Genomic DNA, 19,973 nt, shown 5'->3' on the forward strand with positions numbered 1-19,973 from the left:
AGACACTTTTTTTGTGTCTTGTTCTGATCTGGAAGGAAATTCCTTTTAGGAAACACAAATAGTCAACAAGCACTGTTGAAGACAGTTGAAAGCCATGAATAAAAACTAGCCAAGTTGCTTACCTTTTATGCATCGCTCTGAATCTGACAAGGCAAAGTTGGATGTTGACAAGACGCGTTTCCTCAGAATGGGAAGAAAAGTTGAGCTGTCGTGTGTACGTACGTCCAGAAGGGGGAGCGCTAGCCCGTAGGGGCACAATCGCCAGAGGGCGTTCTAGCTCTTACAGCGACTGTGGCGAACCACGTGACTGACCACCGCATAATCAAATCCAGAAATCACATTAGAATTTACAAGCCCTACCTACACATTCAAATACATGTGGACGAAGAATCGGCCGAGTGCTCGGTTCGTCCGAGACTTCAACAAAGTTACTTTGTATGCTGTCAGTAATCCAATTTGCATCTTGCAACAGGAAGTCACGTCCGTCGATTGGATTAAATGATTTGTTGGCTCACATCATGCACTCAGGAGCGCACACGCAGATGGCTCCGTCAAGTGGAAGGAGCGAGCGCATGCGAGTCAAGTTGCCGAAGACACATACAGGAAGTAAGTCATTGCTTGGGATGACGCGTGAGCAAGCAGCCTACTTTAAGACGTGTTGACACTGACAACAGAAAAAGGTAAATGTGTTGACATCACAAACAACGTCATCTCGTGTCCGTGACTGAATGTGGGTGAGTGGGCAAGAAGGAACCTGTCAGCCGACTGAATTTACTCAGTAATGGCAGGATCATTTAGTCGCCAGTCATGGAGTAGATCTGTTTTTCAAGCATATCATCGTAAAATACATCGAGGTAGTTTGCGAGTAATGGAGTAGATGTATGGTTTTCAAGCAAATAAAAGTCCAAAATCCATTTGGAGGGAAATGGCTTGAGCAAAGCCAGTTGAGCTTTTGTTCTGAATGTTTTGGGCGGAAGTGTCAGCCCGCAGTAACTCGACTTTGTGACCCCGCCAACACCTTGGTGCTAGTGATGTGCATTCCAGTTCTTTGAAGTGAACTGAATCCTTAGAATCAGTTCACTCAAAAGATTTGTCCAAACCAATCGTTCAACGATTTTTTTCAGTAAACGAGAGTGAACGAATCACTTCCTAAAGTGATTCGTTCTTTTTTCAGTTCATATGACTTCAACCAGTAGGTGTCAGTAATGCGCATTGAAGCTGGTGCCACCTCGCCGGAAAACAAAACGAAGAAGAAAATGACGTCACTTCCCGTTCACGAACGAGTCGTGAATTGCATTTCCCGTTCCGCAACTGAACGGATCTGTGAGGGAATGAGTGAGTGATTTGCATTTCCAGTTCATCGCGAGAACGGACGGATCAGTGAGGGAACGAGTCAACGAGTGAACTGCCTTCCCGTGCATCAACGGATGAGTCATTGAACGTGTTGCTGAAACGCCACTTCTTTAATTCGCGTTTTCTCCAAGCTAACGGCTAACTTTATTGCATGAAGGGATGCGCCGTTATGCAACAACGGGGAGATGATGCTTCTCTTTGGGTAATCTTGATTTTAAAACGCTTCAAAAAACGTGTATGCATATATACGCCTAAGTATTGCAATCCAATATATCTATTGCAATTTCACATTAGATTGCTGGTTTGAAATGTACTTTTATTATTATCATGATTATTATTATTTTAATAAACATTTATGTTTAAACTTGTCTGGTGTTTTATTCCTTGTTTCCTTGGTAAGATGAGTTGCGCAGTTTTGTGTTCCGCGACTGCAGATTCGTCACAAGCGACTTGGAAGTTCCCTGATTGCAAAACTGTTCAAATTCTCAATAAAAACACTGAACGAAACGTCTTGTTTGCATTTCCGACTGGCCGCAAAAAATAGCAAACACAAAAAAAAAATAAAAAAATTGAAAAGTCATCAACAAGATTTGAACCCGTGACGCAAAGAAATAAGAGTGTAAGTAGCAGAGCGTTAACCACTGTGCTGTAGTAACATACACAGCTGCTGCACCAAATAATGCTGAATATACCCAATAACACTGAATTACCCGGCGAGGGTGCACGTTGACTGACCCGCCCATGTTAACTGGGGGGGGGGGTTCTCACCCCCACTTTCTGATTGGCTGGTTGGTCTGTGACGTCACTCGGACACTCCATTAGGTACACTGCCATTTTTAAGCGTACCTAATAACAGGCCACTATATTAGTGAAATATCATGGTCAAAGGTCACAGGCGTCAAGCTCTAGTCCTCGGGGCCGCGTTCCAATATGTTTTCCAAGAGAATAAAGTGGCCTGTTATTAGGTACGCTTGAAAATGGCGGTGTACCTAATGGAGTGTCCGTGTGGTTCCCTCGTTAAGTGCAGGTGCGTGAAAACTTTTAGCTCTTTTTGAACGTGAAAGTGGCTAAAAGTTTTCACGCACCTGCGCTTAACGAGGGTCACTTGGAAAACATGTTGGAACGCGGCCCAGCGGTCTAGAGCTTGACACCTGTGACCTTTGACCATGATATTTCCCTAATAAAGTGGCCTGTTATTAGGTAAACTTGAAAATGGCGGTGTACCTAATGGAGTGTCCGTGTGGTTCCCTCGTTAAGTGCAGGTGCGTGAAAACTTTTAGCTCTTTTTGAACGTGAAAGTGGCTAAAAGTTTTCACGCACCTGCGCTTAACGAGGGTCACTTGGAAAACATGTTGGAACGCGGCCCAGGGGACTAGAGCTTGACACCTGTGAACTTTGACCATGATATTTCCCTAATAAAGTGGCCTGTTATTAGGTACACTTGAAAATGGCGGTGTACCTAATGGAGTGTCCGTGTGGTTCCCTCGTTAAGTGCAGGTGCGTGAAAACTTTTAGCTCTTTTTGAACGTGAAAGTGGCTAAAAGTTTTCACGCACCTGCGCTTAACGAGGGTCACTTGGAAAACATGTTGGAACGCGGCCCAGGGGACTAGAGCTTGACACCTGTGAACTTTGACCATGATATTTCCCTAATAAAGTGGCCTGTTATTAGGTACACTTGAAAATGGCGGTGTACCTAATGGAGTGTCCGTGTGGTTCCCTCGTTAAGTGCAGGTGCGTGAAAACTTTTAGCTCTTTTTGAACGTGAAAGTGGCTAAAAGTTTTCACGCACCTGCGCTTAACGAGGGTCACTTGGAAAACATGTTGGAACGCGGCCCAGGGGACTAGAGCTTGACACCTGTGACCTTTGACCATGATATTTCCCTAATAAAGTGGCCTATTATTAGGTACACTTGAAAATGGCGGTGTACCTAATGGAGTGTCCGTGTGATTCCCTCGTTAAGTGCAGGTGCGTGAAAACTTTTAGCTCTTTTTGAACGTGAAAGTGGCTAAAAGTTTTCACGCACCTGCGCTTAACGAGGGTCACTTGGAAAACATATTGGAACGCGGCCCCTGGGGGACTGGAGGTCGACACCCCTGGATTAAGTGAAAAATGCCACACCCGCCCTCACCCCCACTTTCTGATTGGCTGCTTGATCTGTGACGTCACTTGGACACTCCATTAGGTACACCGCCATTTTCAAGTGTACCTAATAACAGGCCACTTCATTAGGGAATAATCATGGCCAAAGCTGAACTGAAAGTGAAAAGTGCCACACCGCCCTCACCCCCACTTCCTGATTGGCTGGTTGATCTGTGACGTCAAACTTTATGCATTTTTTGTACGTGTCAAGAATGTGTATTGGACTACTTGCTCTTTATTTTGGGGGACACCAACACATATTACACAACGTAAAACACATACATATGTATTGTCATATAAAGCAGTCAACCAAATGACAGATTTTTGTTTTCATGCCCAAAAAAATAAAAAGGAATAAAAACACCAGACAAGTTTTAACAGGTTTTAATGTTTGTTAAAATAATAACAATAATAAATAATAATAATAATAATAATAAAAGTAAATTTCAAACCAGCAATCTAATGTGAAATTGCAGTAGATATATTGGATAACAATATTTAGGCCTATATATGCATACACGTTATTTAAAAACTACAAGTGTTCTAAAATCAAGACTACCCAAAGAGAAGCATCATCTCCCCGTTGTTGCATAACGGCGCATCCCTTCATGCAATAAAGTTAGCCGTTAGCTTGGAGAAAACGCGAATTAAAGAAGTGGCGTTTCAGTGAGTGGTTCTTTCTTTGCTTGGCAAATCGTAAATCGACATTCTGGCTTACATAGTTGACGCCAGGAGGGAGACGCAACACATTCAATGACTGATCCGTTGATGCACGGGAAGGCAGTTCACTCGTTGACTCGTTCCCTCACTGATCCGTCCGTTCTCGCGATGAACTGGAAATACAAATCACTCACTCGCTCGCTCACTCGCTCACTCTCTCGCTCACTCAGTCGTTCCCTCACAGATACGTTCAGTTGCGGAACGGGAAATGCAATTCGGGAAGTGACGTCATTTTCTTCTTTTCTTCGTTTTGTTTTACGGCGAGGTGGCGCCAGCTTCAATGTGCATTACCGACACCTACTGGTTGAAGTCATGTGAACTGAAAAAAGAACGAATCACTTTAGGAAGTGATTCACTCTCGTTCACTGAAAAAACAATCCGTTATTTTGAACGAATCGTTCACTCACGAGCCAACACTACTTGGTGCGAGGGAATCCACGAGGAGAAAGCAAGCGCAACACTATGCAAACGTTGAAACTTTTTACACAGCAAAAAGTTTGACAAGCTCGACGGAGGTCTCGAGACAGCGGGGCGTTAAGACTGCTTTTGACGCCATCTGATCTGACACTCTTTTTGTTAACTCCCGACAATCAAGTGAGAGCCGAGGTGAGTTCAAATAGGCAAAGAGCGCGCGCACGGAGACATCCACGTCGATGCTGCGAGACGGGCGTGCGCGTACTTGTCCGTCATTTTGTCAAGTAGACGATTGGTGACTTGTCACGTGTCACTCGGTGGCTTTAAGTCGAGTCTTGTTTGCAAGGGTCGCGTTGCTTCTGTTTTGTTTATTTTCTCCGAGAAGAAAAAAGAAGAAAGGTGCTTCATCACTCCGCGGCGGGTTGATTGTTGGCAAGCTGATGAAGAGGCATCGAGAGCCGACCGAGGACGCTTGACTTTTTTTTTCTTTTTTTTTTCCATCCTGCGGGCATAAGGGGACGTCGTCGGGATCCAGGTTGCCGTGGTTACCACACTGCTCCTGCCGAGTTCCACAGCTTTGTGTGTGTGTGTGCGCGTGTCTGCGCGTGTGTGTGCGTGTGTGGTGACATGGCAGGATGTCTCATAAGTCGCATCTATGTGTCAAAGTAAGAGTTTGCTTTTTTTGGAAGGGTGAGATTTGATTATCTTTGTATGTGTGTGTGTGTGTGGGAGACTAAGGTGCATGATGGGATCTTTTCGGCGCTCCAGGCCCCGCTTCATGAGTTCTCCAGTTCTGTCCGACCTGACCCGCTTCCATGCTGCACCCAATACACTGCAAGCATGCAACAGCACCATCTGGAACAGGTACACTGGCACTTTTCAGAACTCTTCCCTGAGTGTGTGTGTGTGTCTTGAATCAGGAAGTGTATGTTTCCTGCTCACAAGCTTCATCTTGCGTGTGTGTGCATACGTTTCCTGGTCGCATCAGCCGCAACAAGATGTTTAGAGGATGTGGCCGTGTTAAACTGCCGCCTCACATCCTGTCACACACACTCATGCACACGTACACTAGATGTGTGCGCACGCTCATGCTAGCAGGCTAGCTCCCATCTTCATTATCACCATCCAAAATGGTGCCGCTCCTCCTCTTGTGTCCTCAGCGTCCAATCGGCAGTGATGAAAGTCTTCAGGGGCGGAGCTCTGCAGCCCAATGAGCTCTACACACTGAACGAGAGCATCAGGTGCGTCATCGTCCGCGTCCTGCCTGCCGGTCTTCTTCCACTTTGTGGTCTTCCTGGCGGCTCTGTTTGCCTGACGTGTGGCGGCCATGTTTGTTGTCCACCAGGTGGCTGCTGAAGAGCGAGATGGGCTCCTTCGTCACAGACTACTTGCAGGTGCGTTTTGGTTGGTGTGCCCACAAGAGGTCATGAAGTTGACGTGTTGCGCCTTTGCGTCTTCAGAATCGTCTGTTGACGGGCGGCTTAACAGAGCTTCTGGAGCGCATCTTCATCTCTGGTGAGGAGGAGTCGGAGTGTCAGCTGCTGCCACGGTAACCGCAAGCATACCCCGCCCCTTCCCTCTCCTCCCAGGTGGAGAGCAGCTGGCGGCGCTGTCCGAGGCGTGGCGGTGCTTTTTCACGGAGACGCTGCCCACGCTGCAGGCCATCTTCTACCCTCTACAGGTGACGACATGGCACGTGGGCTGCACTCGCTCAGCGCTTGCTCATTCATTGCACGCCCTCAGGGTCAGGAGCTGTCTGTACGACAGATGACACTGTTGGCCTTCCGAGACTTGGTACTGCTGAAGCTCCCTCTGGAGGACAGTCTGCAAAGCGCGGCCAGTGTGCCACCCGCCGTCACGCACATGCTGCTGGTGCTGCAGGTCATCATTTTTCATGATTGAATGCCAACCTACAATGAAAAACGTCATAGACAGGAAGTTAGCATTTCACCAGCGCGACGACATCGCGGGGTGTGACCGTAATGTCGACTTTCCTGATGCGTCCCGCAGGGGGTGCGAGAGTGCGGCGCAGCGTCCAGCTCGCGTTACCGTCATCTCGAGCGTCTGGCGGCCATGGTCGTGTCACCGTACCTCAGCGATGTCGTCGCCGCCGCCGCCGACCTTCACCCTTCAGGTGTGTTGTGTGATGCAGGTCAAACACTTTCGTGGCTAGTTAGCGGATTAGCACGCTCACCAACAGTGATTCGAACTATTGCGCCAAGCCACACTGAAGATTGAGCCTTTACTACAAATGGGGCCCTCAATGCAAAGTAAAAGGCCAGCCCGCCAGGAATGTGTTTGTGTTCATTCCTGGAGGCGAAGAACACAAATAAACTCAAGGGGATCATGCCGGAGATTAAAGCCTTAATGCCGCTTACTCGGTTTTATTTTCAACACTTCCTGTCCGGCGCTCGCTAGTCAGGTCCTTCTAATAGCGTCTTCTCAATGAGGTTCTGGATGTTTTCGAGAGCTTTGACTTCAGCAAATGTATTCTATGAATTTGTTGTCTTTCAATCCTGGCTCTTTCTAAAGACCTGTTGGGGTTGTAGTTCTTTCTTCCTAAGCTGAGCGAGGTTGCTTCTGCTATTTTTCTTGTTTGCGTTCAGAGTGCTGGGAGGACGGCGCTCTGCCGTGGTTTATAGGTGACGGCTCCCAGCCTGACATCTGCTCTTCTTTGGCACCCCTGGTGGAGCACGAGGGCGAGGCCTACCTGGAGAAAGTGGGCGGCATGCGGCGCCACACGGTGGCCAACGCGCATTCTGACGCGCGCCTGCTCAGCGGCAGGATGACTTGCGCCAAGGAGGCGCCCGAAGGCGGCGGCGGCTCGCCGACTTGGCCCGCTGACGGCGACGCAGGACACTTTGGTAGTCAACCTAACGTCAAGGACTCCTAGCGATAGCGGCTAGCACTGCAAGTACAGTCAGAGCGGACGACAAGTTCAAGCACAGGAAACCGAGGCTGCTCTTGGAGTAAAACGGCACGCTTGCTTCCTGCAAACGGGCGAGCTGGGGAACGCGGCGTAGCTAACACAAAGGATGAGAGGTGAGGATGAAAAGAGATGAGGGCGTGAGAAGAAACATGAGAACGTGAAAGATGAGAACATGAAGACATGAGTACCCACAGGAAGCAGAAATTGCAACGATGACCTTTTACCTCTGACCGCAGAGCGAGCTGCAGTGTAATCAGATTACTCTAGTACTAATCCCATTGCGATAATTGGATGACGCCTGGTAACGCCTTTGTCGCCCCCGTGTGGCCAGTCCAGGACTTCATGATGCTATCAGGATGCGGTTGTGATGCCTAAGTGGTGTTTTTTTTAAAAAATATCTTCATAAAAATGTATCTTTTCATATTCCAGGTAGTCCTCAAAAAACATGCTTTTGACATAAGGGCATTTAAATGTACCTAAAAAGTATAACTTTTGAAGAAATTCTACAACCCCAAACGTCCCCGAGTGGCCATGCATTTTCTATGGTATCAAATGGAAGCCTTTGATTCTTATCAACTGTCTGGAATAAATGAAGTGTAGACAACACAGACACTCATCACAAGTGTCACTCTTCAAAATGATTTGATTTTTTTTTTTTTTTTAATTCTAGCTTTAAACCCTACCTCTCATGTGTCAGCTTGTGCGAGCGGCTAAATGGCTGGAACGTGCGGTGCGGCATTTGACTAACAGCTTTTTGGAGCGCTTGCTGGTGACATCGCAGCACAGGTCAATTAGGAGGCGGGGCTCGGGCGTGGTTGGTCCAGCTACATGTTTTTAATATGATCAACAGGAGTAGAAAAACAACAGAGAAAAAAAGAAGAGTAGGAAACAAAACGGCATCCAACCTCTTAAAAATGATTCCTCTGTACATTATTTACACGCATGCGCACGGCACGCACGCTACAGTACAGCAAGACACTGAGGGGGAGCGAGGGAGGGAGCAAGGGAGGGAGGGAGGGAGGATACCTGCCCGCCTGCCGCCATTCTGTGTGAAGGATGTACCACGGCGTTTCTTCTTGTGGTCTTCAGGACAAACGGCGACTGAGATGAGGTTCCATCCTTGAGCGTCAGGCTGTCGAGGGGGGCGGGGCTAGCGGCCGCCCGCCTCCCCTCCGGCGTTGCGGCGACAGCGTCCTTGCGTGATCTGGTCACGTCCGGGCGGCCGCGAGCCTTTTCTCACCTCCTCGGGGGCGGGTACATGGACGGCGCCGACGCCTGCTGGCTGGCCACCATGGCCGGTGACGACAAACCTGACGCACGCACGCACACACGCCGTCACAATTTTGCTGGACAAGCTCGGCTGACAACATGAAAGCGGACATCTACTGGCAATGAGGAAACCAGGAGGGAAGCGGGGAAAGAGGAAGCAATGGAAGGAAGCAAGCAAGGAAGGAAGGAAATAGGAAGGAAGGAAGAAAGCAATGAAGGAAAGAAGGAAAAGGTCAGATGAGGAAACAAAGCAAGGAATAAAGGGGGGCTAGGTGCAAGCAAAAAAAAAAAAGGAAAATGCACTGGCAAAGTTGAGTTGTCACCTGAGGCATAGGCCAGGTCATACTGTCCGGCGAGGAGCGGGTAGGCCAGGTGGTGGTGGTGGTGGTGGTGCGAAGGCGGCGCGCGCTGGGCCGGCGACGAGCGCGGCCGCTCGCCGTCTCGCTCGCGTTCTCGCTCATGCGCCGGCGTCTTGTCGGCGGTGGGCGACTTGCTCTTGTAGTGGCTGGCGTGCTGCTGCAGGAGCTCCAGCGCTTTGGCTTCGCCGCTCGTCGCCGCCGCCTTCACCGTGGGGCTGGAACGCGCTGCTTTCTCGCCGCCCTCCTCGGCCGCCGCCGCCGCCTTGCCGGCGTACGACGAGAAGGAGTAACCGGCGGCCAGGTAGGAGCCTGAGGAAGCACACGCGAGCGCTCGTCTCATTTCTTTTCTGCCTTTTCCTTCTTTCTTGTTTTTTTGTCTTACCGGGGTAGTTCTGCATCATGACGGAGGGCACGCCCCGGTAGCCGGGGTGGCCGGGCTCGTAGGCCTGCCCGTAGGCGTAGGGTCCGTGCATGTAGGGCATGTAGCCTTGGTGCTGCGCCAGGGGGGCTGCAAACTGGACGTGGGGGGGCCGCGCCTCCTTGGCCGCCACGCGCTGCTGCTGCTGCTGCTGCTGTTGCTGTTGTTCCTCTGAAGGCAGCGGCGGCGGCGCCCGGCCCTCCGCCCCCTCCTTGGCCTCGTCTTTGTGCGACGACTCCTTTGGCCGCGGACGGTCCTCCTTTGACTTCCTGTCGCGCTCGCGCTCGTCCTCCTGCGCTTTGGGGGCGTCCGAGTACTTGTTGGGGTACACGTACGGCCATAGGCGGGCGTCGGGTTCCTGCCAAAAGGAGAGCGACAAATGGCAGTTCTATTGACTATTGGTTTGAGAGTGAAGCTTTTTTTCAGGTGTGAGCAGTTGTACCTATTTCCAAACTTTGGCAAGCAAGGCGGTCATACCTGTCTGTACCACATGGCGGCGGCGGCGGCAGCGGCGGCGGCGGCAGCCTCTTCTTTGGCTTGATGGCCCGCCTCGCTCAGCTTCATCTTCAGCCCCTCAGGGGGGGCGGCGGCAACTTTGGGGTCATCGCCCTTCACCATGATGACGGACTTGGCTGGCTCGGGCCCCGCCGCCTCCTTGGGCTTGCCTTTGGCCAGCTCAGCGAGGGCGGGGGCCGGCGTCAGGGTGGGCGGGCCGGCCGAGGCTTTGCCCTCCGCCTTCTTGTCGGCCAGCCGCTGGCGCTCCTCGCACTGCTGCCGGTAGGCGGGGCTGGAGGCCAGCAGGTGGGCGTGGTAGGCCTGGTCGGGCGAGTACGAGTAGGGCTGGCCGTAGTACTGGTTGTAGTAGAGGGGCGGGGGGGCGTACACGTTGGGGCGCTGCTGAATGACCGACGGCTGCGGGGGTCCCGCCTCAGACTTCCTGTCCTCCGGAGGCTCCACTTTCACCTTGACCCCCTCGGTCACCTCCGGTTCTTCCTCCTTCTTGGGCGCGGCGGTAGAGGCGGGGCTGGCGCCAGCGTAGGCGCTTGGGTAGTAGGCGTCATAGGTGGGGTAGTAGGGGGCTTCCTTAGCGGGCGGCGCTTGAGGGGGATACAGGGCCTTCTTGGAGTCAGGCTCCGTTTTCACCTTGACGCCCTCCGCCTTTCCTTCACCGTCCTCGCCCTCGTCAGAGATGTCCGAGTAGGCGGGGCTGCTGGTTTGGAGCGACATGCCGTCAGTGCCGTTCTGCCCCACGGCGCCCTCTGCCCTGCCACCGCCGCCACCCAGGGAGGGGCTGGGCGCGCTATCCGAGAAGCTGTAGACTTTGTCGGCCGCCGCCTTGATGCTGGCCAGTCGGCTCTGCTGAACTTCAGAGGAGCCGTTGGGAAGGGCGTCGCCCGCCTCGGCGTAGCCCTCCTCCAGCCGGGGCCCCTTGGGGCTGTCGCCCTCCCGCCTCTTCTTGTCTTTTTTCTTCTTGTCTTTGGCCAGGGGGCTGGAGGAGGGGTCCACCAGAGAGGGGGTTTTGGATTGGCCGTTCTTTGGGACCGCCGCAGAGCCCGGCGAGGGAGAACCAGCTCGCGAGTTGTAAGAGAGCGGCACGGAGGGGCCGGCGGGCGGCGTGGGCCGACTGGGCTTCACTCCCTTCGGGGTGGTCTTGTCCGTTTTCCCGCCGGCCGCCGCCATCTTCTTGGCCTTCCTGTCGTCCACCCCGTCGTTACTGGCCTCGTCCGTCAAGCACTCGGCGTCCGTCCCGTCGGGCTCGCCCTCGCCCGTCCTCTTCTTGCCGAGCTTGGGCGGCTGCTTCCCCGGCGAGGGCGCGTCGAAGCCCCGCCCTTTAGGTGTGGCAGAGCGGGCCGGGGAGATAGCGGCGCCGTTGCAGGAGGCGGCGTCGGGGTGGTGGCCCGACTCGTCGCCGTATTCGCTGTCTGCGTCGTGCTCGTGGTGGGCGCGCGCCTGGTGGTACTTGAGGCCGTTGACGTGTTTGTACTTCTTGTTGCAGTTGGGGTGGGGGCAATCGATGAGCACCGGCGACGGACACACGCGCTCCAGTGCGGCCGCCTCCAGTTTCCCAGCGGGAAGCGAGTGGGCAGCGCCGGTGGAGTTGCTCCGCATTCGCTTGGACGCTTTGGTGTCCTCGGAGCTGGAGGTGGGCTCCATGTCCGAGGCGGGCTTGCTCTTCCTCTTGGCGGAGGAGCAGGGGCTGGCCTTGGCGTCCTCCCCCGGCCCGGCGGCGGACGTCTGGCTTCCGCGCCGCCCTTTGCCGTTGGTGCCGGCGGCCCCGCCGCGGGTCTTGCCGCTTCCTTTGTTGTCCGACGACGTGCCGTTGTCGTTGGCGGGCACGCCGCCGGCCGGGCGCATCCGCTTGCCTCGGCCGCGCCCGCCTCGCATCTCCACGTCGCTGGTGGGAGAATCGCAGAATCTGAAAGACATGGGCAGAGCGCTCAGCACGTGCCGGGCTGGCGCTCGGCTTCGCGCCCGTGCGCCCCAACCAACCTGGGCGGGGCCCAGTCGTGCCGGGTGCAGTCTAGCAGGGTCCCCACGTACGTCTTGTTCCGCCACGTTACGTTCACCACCAGCATGCCTGCATCGCACGCACGCACGCACGCACACAGTAACGTATTAGACGCGACCATTTCTAGTCGTGTTTGTATCATGGCATCGGTGAATGAAATGTGCATCGGCCGGACCGTCTTCGGTCTCCTGCCACACGATGCCCTCCAGGTTGACGCTGGTTCCGGGTTCGCAGGGTCCCAGGCACTCGGGCTCGGTGGCCTGCGCCGCGTCGGCCGTGTTGACCGCCAGCGAGCGCGTGCGCACCATGATCTGCTCGCACGGCGACGAGATGTCGCTATTGGCCAGCAGGTGCAGGGGAGGCGGAGCCGGCGTGGAACCGGGCGACTCCATCTGGAAGGGGGAGACAAACACCAGCAAGCGTGAGCCTTTGGAGGTCAGCATCTTGGCACTCAAGGCAAGAGAAATGCGTAAATGTCAACTTTTGGGGGAAAACTAGCAACAACAGGCAGAGACCGACAGACCGTCAAATGTTGCCGAGGTGTCTCCGACCTTACCTTGTCTCCACACAGCATCTTCTTCAAGTTGCGGCACTCGCCGCCGCCGCCGCCGCCGTCCATGTCCTCGTCCTCGTCGTCCTCCTCCTCGGTCGTCATGGCGACAGGCTGGCCCATCCCGGCAGAGTCCAGAGCCACGTGACCCAGCAGCTCGGCGATGGGGGCCTCTGCATTCTGCTGGCTCTCGAAGGGCCCGCTGCGGGGGAGAGGGGTCCCGGTCGGCGCCAGCGGTTCCTTGTCCACCTCCATTTTGTCCTTCTTAGTCTTTGCCGACATACCGTCCTTGTCCTTCTTGACGACCGGCGGGACCCGCATGGCTTTGCCGGACTTGTCGCCCCCCTTAGTCAGACCCGGGTTGAGGCTGTGGGCCGCCACCACCGGGTCCCCGGGGGCCCGACCCGGCAGCTCCTTCTTGACGGCGTCTAGCGGCGGCGGGGGGGCCGTCTTGCCGCCGTCTTTGGAGTTTTTAGTGCGCTTGGATTTGGATTTGCTGTCTTTTCCCTGCCCACCACCGGCAGGACTGACGAATTTGATGTTGTCGGGCAGAGTGGTCACGGCACCGGGGGGCCCGGCCGCCGGGCCGCCCTCCTTGCTGCCTGACATCTCCAGTTTGTCCTTCTCCAGGTCGGCGTCCAGGTCAATGATCAGATTGCCCACACCGATGTCCCACTCATCGCCGCTGTCGTACGCGTCCACCGCACTGGAGTCCGCACCTTTCCCGCCTGCAGGGCCGCTGCTGAGGGACATCTTAGTAGGGGCGTCCCGGAGCGCCGCGAGGGGGTGAGCGCAGGAGGGCCGCGCTCCTCCCAGCCAGCCGCGGGACGCCTGCTCAGGGCTGGACCCGGCGCCGCCGCCCCGCTGCCCGCATGGCCTCCTGCGTGACACAACACGTTTTGATAGTAAATACACACTCTGCCCCTGCTACAGCTGCGCTACATCGACTTCATTTTCCATCCAGACGACATTGATCGTTTTCCCCAGAATTAGGTGAAACGACCATGTATTTATAAAATACTCAAGGTGCAACAATGGACTGATTACTCAAACTCATTAGGATTAAAAAAAAATTAAAAATCCTGATTTTGATCATCCATTCACAGTTTAGTGACCTTGCGTCGCTCCAACTGATAATCAACAGATTATCAAAATAATCGATAGTTGCAGTGTCTCACCACAAGTTCAGCGAGCACTTCGCACACACTACAGAAACTACTCGAATGTATCAGTCTACTTTCTACTTCTATTTGAATGGCAAATATACACTCATTTTTCGTTGGAACTTTTTATCGCAAAGAATGAACCCAAACTATCAACACGTCTAAATATGTGTCGGGATAAAAGTTTGAAATGAACACGCATATTTTACGTCACTTCACTAGCGTCACATTAGCCAAGTTAAGAACCTTTGGAGGCTTTTGTTTACTGGGGCACTATTTATAAAACATTTCATGCTGGGTTGGACGAAAAAGTGAAGAAAATGCAAACAAGTGCCTTACGACGAGCCGATAAGGCGGATGCCAACACCCGACTAGCTCGCATGCTAAGTAGCTAACAGTTAGCATGTTAGCTGAGAGAAACCGTCGGCCTCGCTGTCACTTCAGCGCAAACGGGCACGCCGAGAAAAGCTCTCGGCTCCGCCGGGTGGGCACCGTTCGCTTAAAACACGCGTAACGACGGCGACCGCTGCGGCAAACATCGAATATTGAGCCGAGACGAAGCTCGACCTACGGAGGCTTCCATCATCGAGGCTCGCGGTGGCCCGCTGCTAGCCTGCTACCAACGCGGCTAGCGAGATCCATTGTCGGACGCGTCAGTTTGACCTAAACATCCCAAGTCGAACATGCGGGTGCCGCAATATCATCAATTCACCTCTGCCGCATTGATAAGCACCACTTGGTGGTTTAAAAGCAGTGTCAAAGTTACACTCGGCTATGAGCGTGTACTTGCACGCTCTCTGTAACATCATCGCAAGTCGTTATTTGCGACGTGACAAGCTGTCGTAGCTTCCAAATAGAACAAGTGAACAAACACACTCACATTCGTAGAAAGCTTCCATGCACAGAAAAGCTCCACAAGACCTTGCCTAACTGGCTTATTGGTAGCAAGCAAATCGTCTTCACTTAAGAAACAACCAACCAAGCGGCTCAAAAACAAGCTGGGATGCTCATTTCGGCCCAAGCACACCAAGTTGCCTGAATGTCATGGAACCCAAGTGGCGTGATCGTTCGGCGGGGAAAAGATATCGGGAATACTTAAGCGAACATGGTGGCAACGAAAAGAGCAAGTGTCAAGTGCGCATATTGGGGCAGACAAGGACGTGTCCGACGATGGAAGCAGAGCGCTTAGCTCCCAGCGTCTGCAGACAAAGACGGCAGCGGCTAGCCCGCCGAGCCAGCGAGCAAGCATCCATGGAGCGAGCGAGCGAGCGAGCATCGCTTGCCGTCCGCCGCCAAGCCCCAGACGGCGAGCGCCTGTGTCCACTTACTTACCCCGCTCACAGTCCCGACGCGGCCCGTTTCACGTGCACTCCATAAGGCCCGGACAGGCCAGGCGGCGAAACGGGTGGAAGGAAGAGTGGCGAACGTGCTCCTGTTTCGCTGGCTGGCTGGCTGGACGGCCTCAGTGGAGCGCCGCCGTCACACGGCCCCGGGCACCCACCGACCTGCGCGCCGCCACCAGACGCACATCGCGCATTCAGTGAGTCGGACTGGCGCAACCAGGGACGGAGCCCGGGAGTCCCATGGGTGGCGAGGACGGTCCCGCTTAGTCGCAGAGTGCCAATATTCCCCTTGGAAATAACGACAAGAGCGCACGAGAGAAAGCTGCGGCGCGGCGCGGCTCCGCACAGGACTGCTACAAGGCGAGTAAAACCCGGAGCGCCGGAACGGACTCGCTGAGCTGAGCCACACAGCATGGATCAGACTCTCGCTGGAACGGATTCCTGCGCCGCTGGCTTCCAACAGAGGTGGCCGATCGAGCCGCGTTCGGACGATTCATTCTCCGACGGCGACTTTTGAATGTACTTCAGTGCACCTGGTGAAAAAGTCACATTTCAAACCGATAACATGCATTTGAGTGCGCTTCCAACGTAGCAGCCGTGGCGACATGTACTCCAATAAAGCAGAACATTTGGAAAATCGAAGGCCTGTCCATCTTTAATGGTTTTGTCATTCTTTTACATTTGGTAAGGAAACATTGTGGTCGAGGTTATTTGTCTTTTTTTTTTAGTCTTGACTGCTGTCTTCGTCACAGTTATTTTTGTCAATGTACATAACATTTTGCTATTGTTATCTGCAATTGTTTAGCTGTCGTGGTTGTTCCTATTCTTGTCCTTGTCACCGTGACTGGAGCTGTTGTCATCATTGTTGTGACTGCCTCGTCACGGTTATGTTTGTCGTCATCTGTCTTTTTTTTTTCTTGGCGTCATCGATGTTGCCATCCTAACGTTGTTTGTCGTCACGTGATTTCCACAATGAAGCGTATTCTGAGGCACTTAGTTGGCGGAGATGGAACATTTGTCCAAATGAATCCATTCAATGAAGTCACACAATCACAGCTTGTCAATTTCAAAATAAAAGTTCACTCTCACACGCTTCCGCTTGGCGGACGGAAGGTTCCATGTTAATGAGATGAGGTCCTTGTCGGCGGAGTCATTGAGTGACAACGTTGTGACACGTGAGCAATAGCTCGCATGTATTGGGACATAGTGACTTTCGAGGAACGATCCTTTCTATTTGTCTTCATTTGCAAATAACACTGGTAGAGATGGATAGAAATTAAAACGTTGCATATTGGTTTAGTTTCATTTCCTCATTATTGCGTGAAATCATTCACATGATCAATATCGTGAGATAAATGAATATCATTTGTAAGCGTGTAGCAAAGTGGGAGCCCTTGGCATGAATTAGTACAGTAAAACGGCGTCACTTTCAAAACGGTTGGCGAGTCGTGATTTCGACACTGCTTTGTTTTTGGAGGTAGCACGAGGTCATTCATTGATTGCGATGCCAATTCATTTCAGTCAATAACATCTGGCAGGTGTATTGACATCTGAAATTTGGGCCACGTCAACTTTGGCATCGTGCAAACTGGAATTGGAAAAGTGATTTTTTTTTTTCCTAGTGATTGAATGTTTTGCATTAAGCTCATTTAAAAAAAATAGAGATGTAGAAAGACAGAATATATATTCTAAAAGGGGAGAACGGATTCATGACTAACGTGGATGTTGAGTCCGGCGGCTCGACGTGCCAATGCCGTGCCGTCGTTCGCCCTGTTGCGCTTGTCATCCGAGTGCAGCGTCTCCCGTACGATCAGACCAAGGTGGCGATCCGGCAGCCGGCCAACCATTGCGACCGACCGATCGACTGACTGCGCCTCCTCCGATAACGACGCCAGCGGACCGACGTTGGCGAGATGCGGACGGAGGTCAGTGGAAATCGACAAACTCCTCGAGGCTGGCGGGTATCTGCTTGCGGTAGGCGATGCGGTGGCGCCGCACGGCGCGCGCGGCCAGGCACTTGAGGCTCATCTTCATCTGCGTCTTGAGGAGGATCTCCGACACGCCAGTGGTGCTCTTGTCCAGCGGCGTCTTCTTCTGCTTGTTGGTGCGGTCGGTGTGCGCGCCCGCCTCCACCAGGCTGATGATGATGGCGTGCAGCGTCAGGAAGTCGCTGATGGGACGGTTGTACTGCACGATCACGTGCAGCGGCGTGTTGCCCTCCTGGTCCACCGCGTCCACGCGGGCCCCGCAGTCCAACAGCAGCTTGGTCACCTGAAGAACAATGTTTGATTGGGGGGGGGCGGGACATATAAGGTAGCCAACTAGCATCTGCTCACCTGGGCGTTGGGGAAGCCGCACACGTCGTTGGTGTGGAAGTCGTCGACGGGCGTGCTGGAGCTGATGGCCAGGTGCAGGAGCGTGGTGCCGTCGCGGGCCCGCGGGTCCAGCCGGACCACGTCGTAGACGTGCTTGTTGATGCGGGTGCGCTGGTGCTCGTCGGCGCACGACGTCTTAGTGGAGATGCAGGCCAGGTAGAGGAAAGTCAGCATGTTGGACTCGTAGTTGTCGGCCGCCTGAGCCAGCTCGCCATCGGGCGCCGACTGGGCGCGCGCCATGCTGCGGCTGATCTCCAGCGCACTGCAGCCCAGGACCTGCTCCACCTGCACGCCACAAAAGGCGTAAACATGTAGGACTTGGCGAAGGCGGCTTTGGACAAAAGGCGGAAAGAAAATATGAGGAGAGGCGGCGGCAGACAAACCGCGTCGGGGGCCAGCCGCTCCTTCAGGTGCAGCATCTGCGAGAAGACTTGGGCGAAGCGCAGCAGGTCCTTGTGCGTGTTGCGGTGGCCGCGCTGGCGCAGGCGCAGCGCGTGCAGCCACAGCTTGATGCAGCGCTCAAACTCCATGTTGTCGGCGTAGACGGCGCCGCGGTAGATGATGGGGTGCGAGACGTCGGCGCTGTCGGCGCCCAGGATGCGCTCGCGGATCATCAGGCCCTCCATGTGCAGCGCGTCGCGGTCGGCCCGGATGCCCTCCAGCTCGGCCGGCGTGCGGCACTCGGGCCGGCCGCCGTAGGCCTCGGCCGGCACCAGCGGCTCCTTGGCCGGAACGGCGTCGCTGTTTCGCTGGCGCTCGTCCATGGCGGCGCGCAGGTAGCGGTAGGTCTTGCCGATGTCGTAGTTCTCACGGTCGTTGGCGAAGGAGGCGCCCAGCAGCTCCAGCGCCTCCACGCGACGCGCCGGCTCGCAGTTGGCGTGCGCCAGCAGGAGCTCCACCACATCCTCCTTGCAGCTCTCCGCCGCCACCTTCAGCGGCGTCATGCCGTGCCCGTTGGCCGTCATGACGGCGTTCCGCCGCACCAGCTCGGCCACCACGTTCAGGTGGCCGGCGTCGGCGGCGAAGTGCAGGGCGGTGGCCCCGCAGTGCGCCCTGGCGTCGGGGTCGGCGCCGCGCTCCAGCAGGAAGCGCACCACCTCGCCGTGGCCCTTGTAGGCGGCGATCATCAGGCAGGTGTTGTTGTACTTGTTGGTGATGGACATGTCGGCGGCGTGCTCGACCAGGAAGCGCACTATGTCCAGCCGCCCGTCAAAGCAGGCCGCCCGCAGCGGCGTGGAGTTGTTGACGGTGGTGTGGTTGACGTTGGCGCCGTGAGCCACCAGCAGGCGCACCACCTCAAAGTGGCCGGCCCCCGCCGCGCACCACAGCGCCGTCGCTCCCTCGATCGTGTAGCTGCGGGAGCGCAAAAAAAGGACACGGGTCAAACGGGCCCATTCCAACGGACCTGTCTCTTATGTGCACTAGCACCCGATCAACTCTTTATTTGCCCCGCTCATGGTCCAGCGACCAGTCCATTGTCCCTAGTGACCACTCAATTCGATGACAAGAGCGGCGACCAGTCCAGTGCTCGGCTTGACAACATGCACCATGCAAGAGTGAAATCAGCTCTTGAACGGCTGCTGCCCACCATCCGTAACTTACCCGTCGAAGCGCGTGCTGCCGAGCTGCTCGGGGTCCACGTGGTAGTGGTCGAGCAGCAGGCGGACCACCTTGTCGTGTCCGTTGCGGGCGGCGATAATGAGCGGCGTGGACCTCTGGCCCGCCTGCTGGCTGACGAAGCCCAGCAGGAAGCGAGTCTCGGCCTCGCTGTGGTTGAGCAGCAGCGCGGCCAGCGTCAGGACGCGACCCTCGCCGGCCGCCTTGTGCACGTAGCCGGCCAGAGACTCCATGCGGGCCCGGAACGTCGCGGCCGCGGTTGCTGCCGCCGTCGTCGCCTCCGCCTTGCTCGTAAGTTCTGCCCGCGACGTCCACCCGGCGGCGGCCAGCCACCTCCCATCAAAATGTCCGAGCGAACTCTCGCGCACGCATGAAATGCTGCTGGGAGTCTCCGTGGCGTTGAGCGTCCGAGCCAGGAGAAAGCGGACGGCCAGAAGAGTTAGTCAGTCGCCCGTCCGACGGTTTCAGGTTAGCCCTGATGCTAGCTCGCAACGGAGAAAGCCAGCTGCGGTCCACGAACACGATTTTTAAAAGAAAAAGAAAAGCAGCAAGTCCTTTCTTGTCGTTCGACGAGTCACACACGCCTATTGTTGAGCTATATTAAAAAGTATCAAACGTGTCAAATGGAGTTAACAACAATTCCAGGCAGCACTTTCCCTTCACGCTGGGTAGTTAGCAACAAGCCGGAAGTCAAGTCCGACGTGAAAATACGTCCGACTGGCGACTGGAACGTTCTAGCAAGAGCAAATGTTCCATGCATTACCGCTTCTGGTGGATGACGTTCTACTTCCTCTCCGGATTCGAAATCAAAAG

At 54.6% G+C, this 19,973-nt stretch overlaps 3 protein-coding genes across 13 annotated transcripts; 1 reads left to right on the plus strand and 2 right to left on the minus strand.

Moving 5' to 3' along the window:
* The first annotated feature begins 4,556 nt into the window (after positions 1–4,556).
* Positions 4,557–8,173, plus strand: prr5l (proline rich 5 like). 6 transcript variants are annotated; one of them, XM_088377729.1, is made up of 9 exons: positions 4,557–4,820; positions 5,397–5,492; positions 5,789–5,869; positions 5,974–6,022; positions 6,089–6,143; positions 6,218–6,309; positions 6,372–6,509; positions 6,639–6,762; positions 7,235–8,173. In XM_088377729.1, the coding sequence occupies exons 2-9, from the start codon at positions 5,407–5,409 to the stop codon at positions 7,519–7,521; spliced, it is 912 nt and encodes a 303-aa protein (XP_088233855.1). In that variant the 5' UTR covers positions 4,557–4,820; positions 5,397–5,406; the 3' UTR covers positions 7,522–8,173. The 6 variants fall into 6 exon arrangements, with proteins under 6 accessions (XP_088233855.1, XP_088233850.1, XP_088233853.1 ...); XM_088377724.1 differs by having other exon boundaries at positions 4,558–4,820; positions 5,361–5,492; XM_088377727.1 differs by having other exon boundaries at positions 4,558–4,820; positions 5,367–5,492.
* Positions 4,904–15,653, minus strand: LOC148397119 (zinc finger protein 609-like). Of its 6 annotated transcripts, none has more exons than XR_015858904.1 (9): positions 14,538–14,663; positions 12,669–13,542; positions 12,288–12,504; positions 12,094–12,181; positions 10,081–12,019; positions 9,568–9,961; positions 9,150–9,494; positions 8,584–8,867; positions 4,904–7,536 (listed from the first exon to the last, which is right to left on the minus strand). XR_015858904.1 is itself a non-coding variant. In XM_088377689.1 (8 exons), the coding sequence occupies exons 2-8, from the start codon at positions 13,413–13,415 to the stop codon at positions 8,794–8,796; spliced, it is 3,804 nt and encodes a 1,267-aa protein (XP_088233815.1). In that variant the 5' UTR covers positions 13,416–13,542; positions 15,158–15,653; the 3' UTR covers positions 8,573–8,793. The 6 variants fall into 6 exon arrangements, 4 of the variants coding, with proteins under 4 accessions (XP_088233815.1, XP_088233814.1, XP_088233813.1 ...); XR_015858903.1 differs by having other exon boundaries at positions 4,904–8,381; XM_088377689.1 differs by lacking the exons at positions 4,904–7,536; positions 14,538–14,663 and adding an exon at positions 15,158–15,653 and having other exon boundaries at positions 8,573–8,867.
* A 152-nt stretch (positions 15,654–15,805) lies between these two features.
* On the minus strand, positions 15,806–19,913 carry fem1b (fem-1 homolog b). Its single transcript, XM_088377707.1, has 4 exons — positions 19,146–19,913; positions 17,927–18,896; positions 17,505–17,828; positions 15,806–17,439 (listed from the first exon to the last, which is right to left on the minus strand). The coding sequence occupies exons 1-4, from the start codon at positions 19,391–19,393 to the stop codon at positions 17,095–17,097; spliced, it is 1,887 nt and encodes a 628-aa protein (XP_088233833.1). The 5' UTR covers positions 19,394–19,913; the 3' UTR covers positions 15,806–17,094.
* Between the last annotated feature and the right edge of the window lie 60 nt (positions 19,914–19,973).

The sequence above is a fragment of the Syngnathus floridae genome, chromosome 6 (assembly GCF_059516105.1).
Source record: "Syngnathus floridae isolate MCC-2025c chromosome 6, RoL_Sflo_1.0, whole genome shotgun sequence".
Lineage (NCBI taxonomy): Eukaryota > Metazoa > Chordata > Actinopteri > Syngnathiformes > Syngnathidae > Syngnathus > Syngnathus floridae.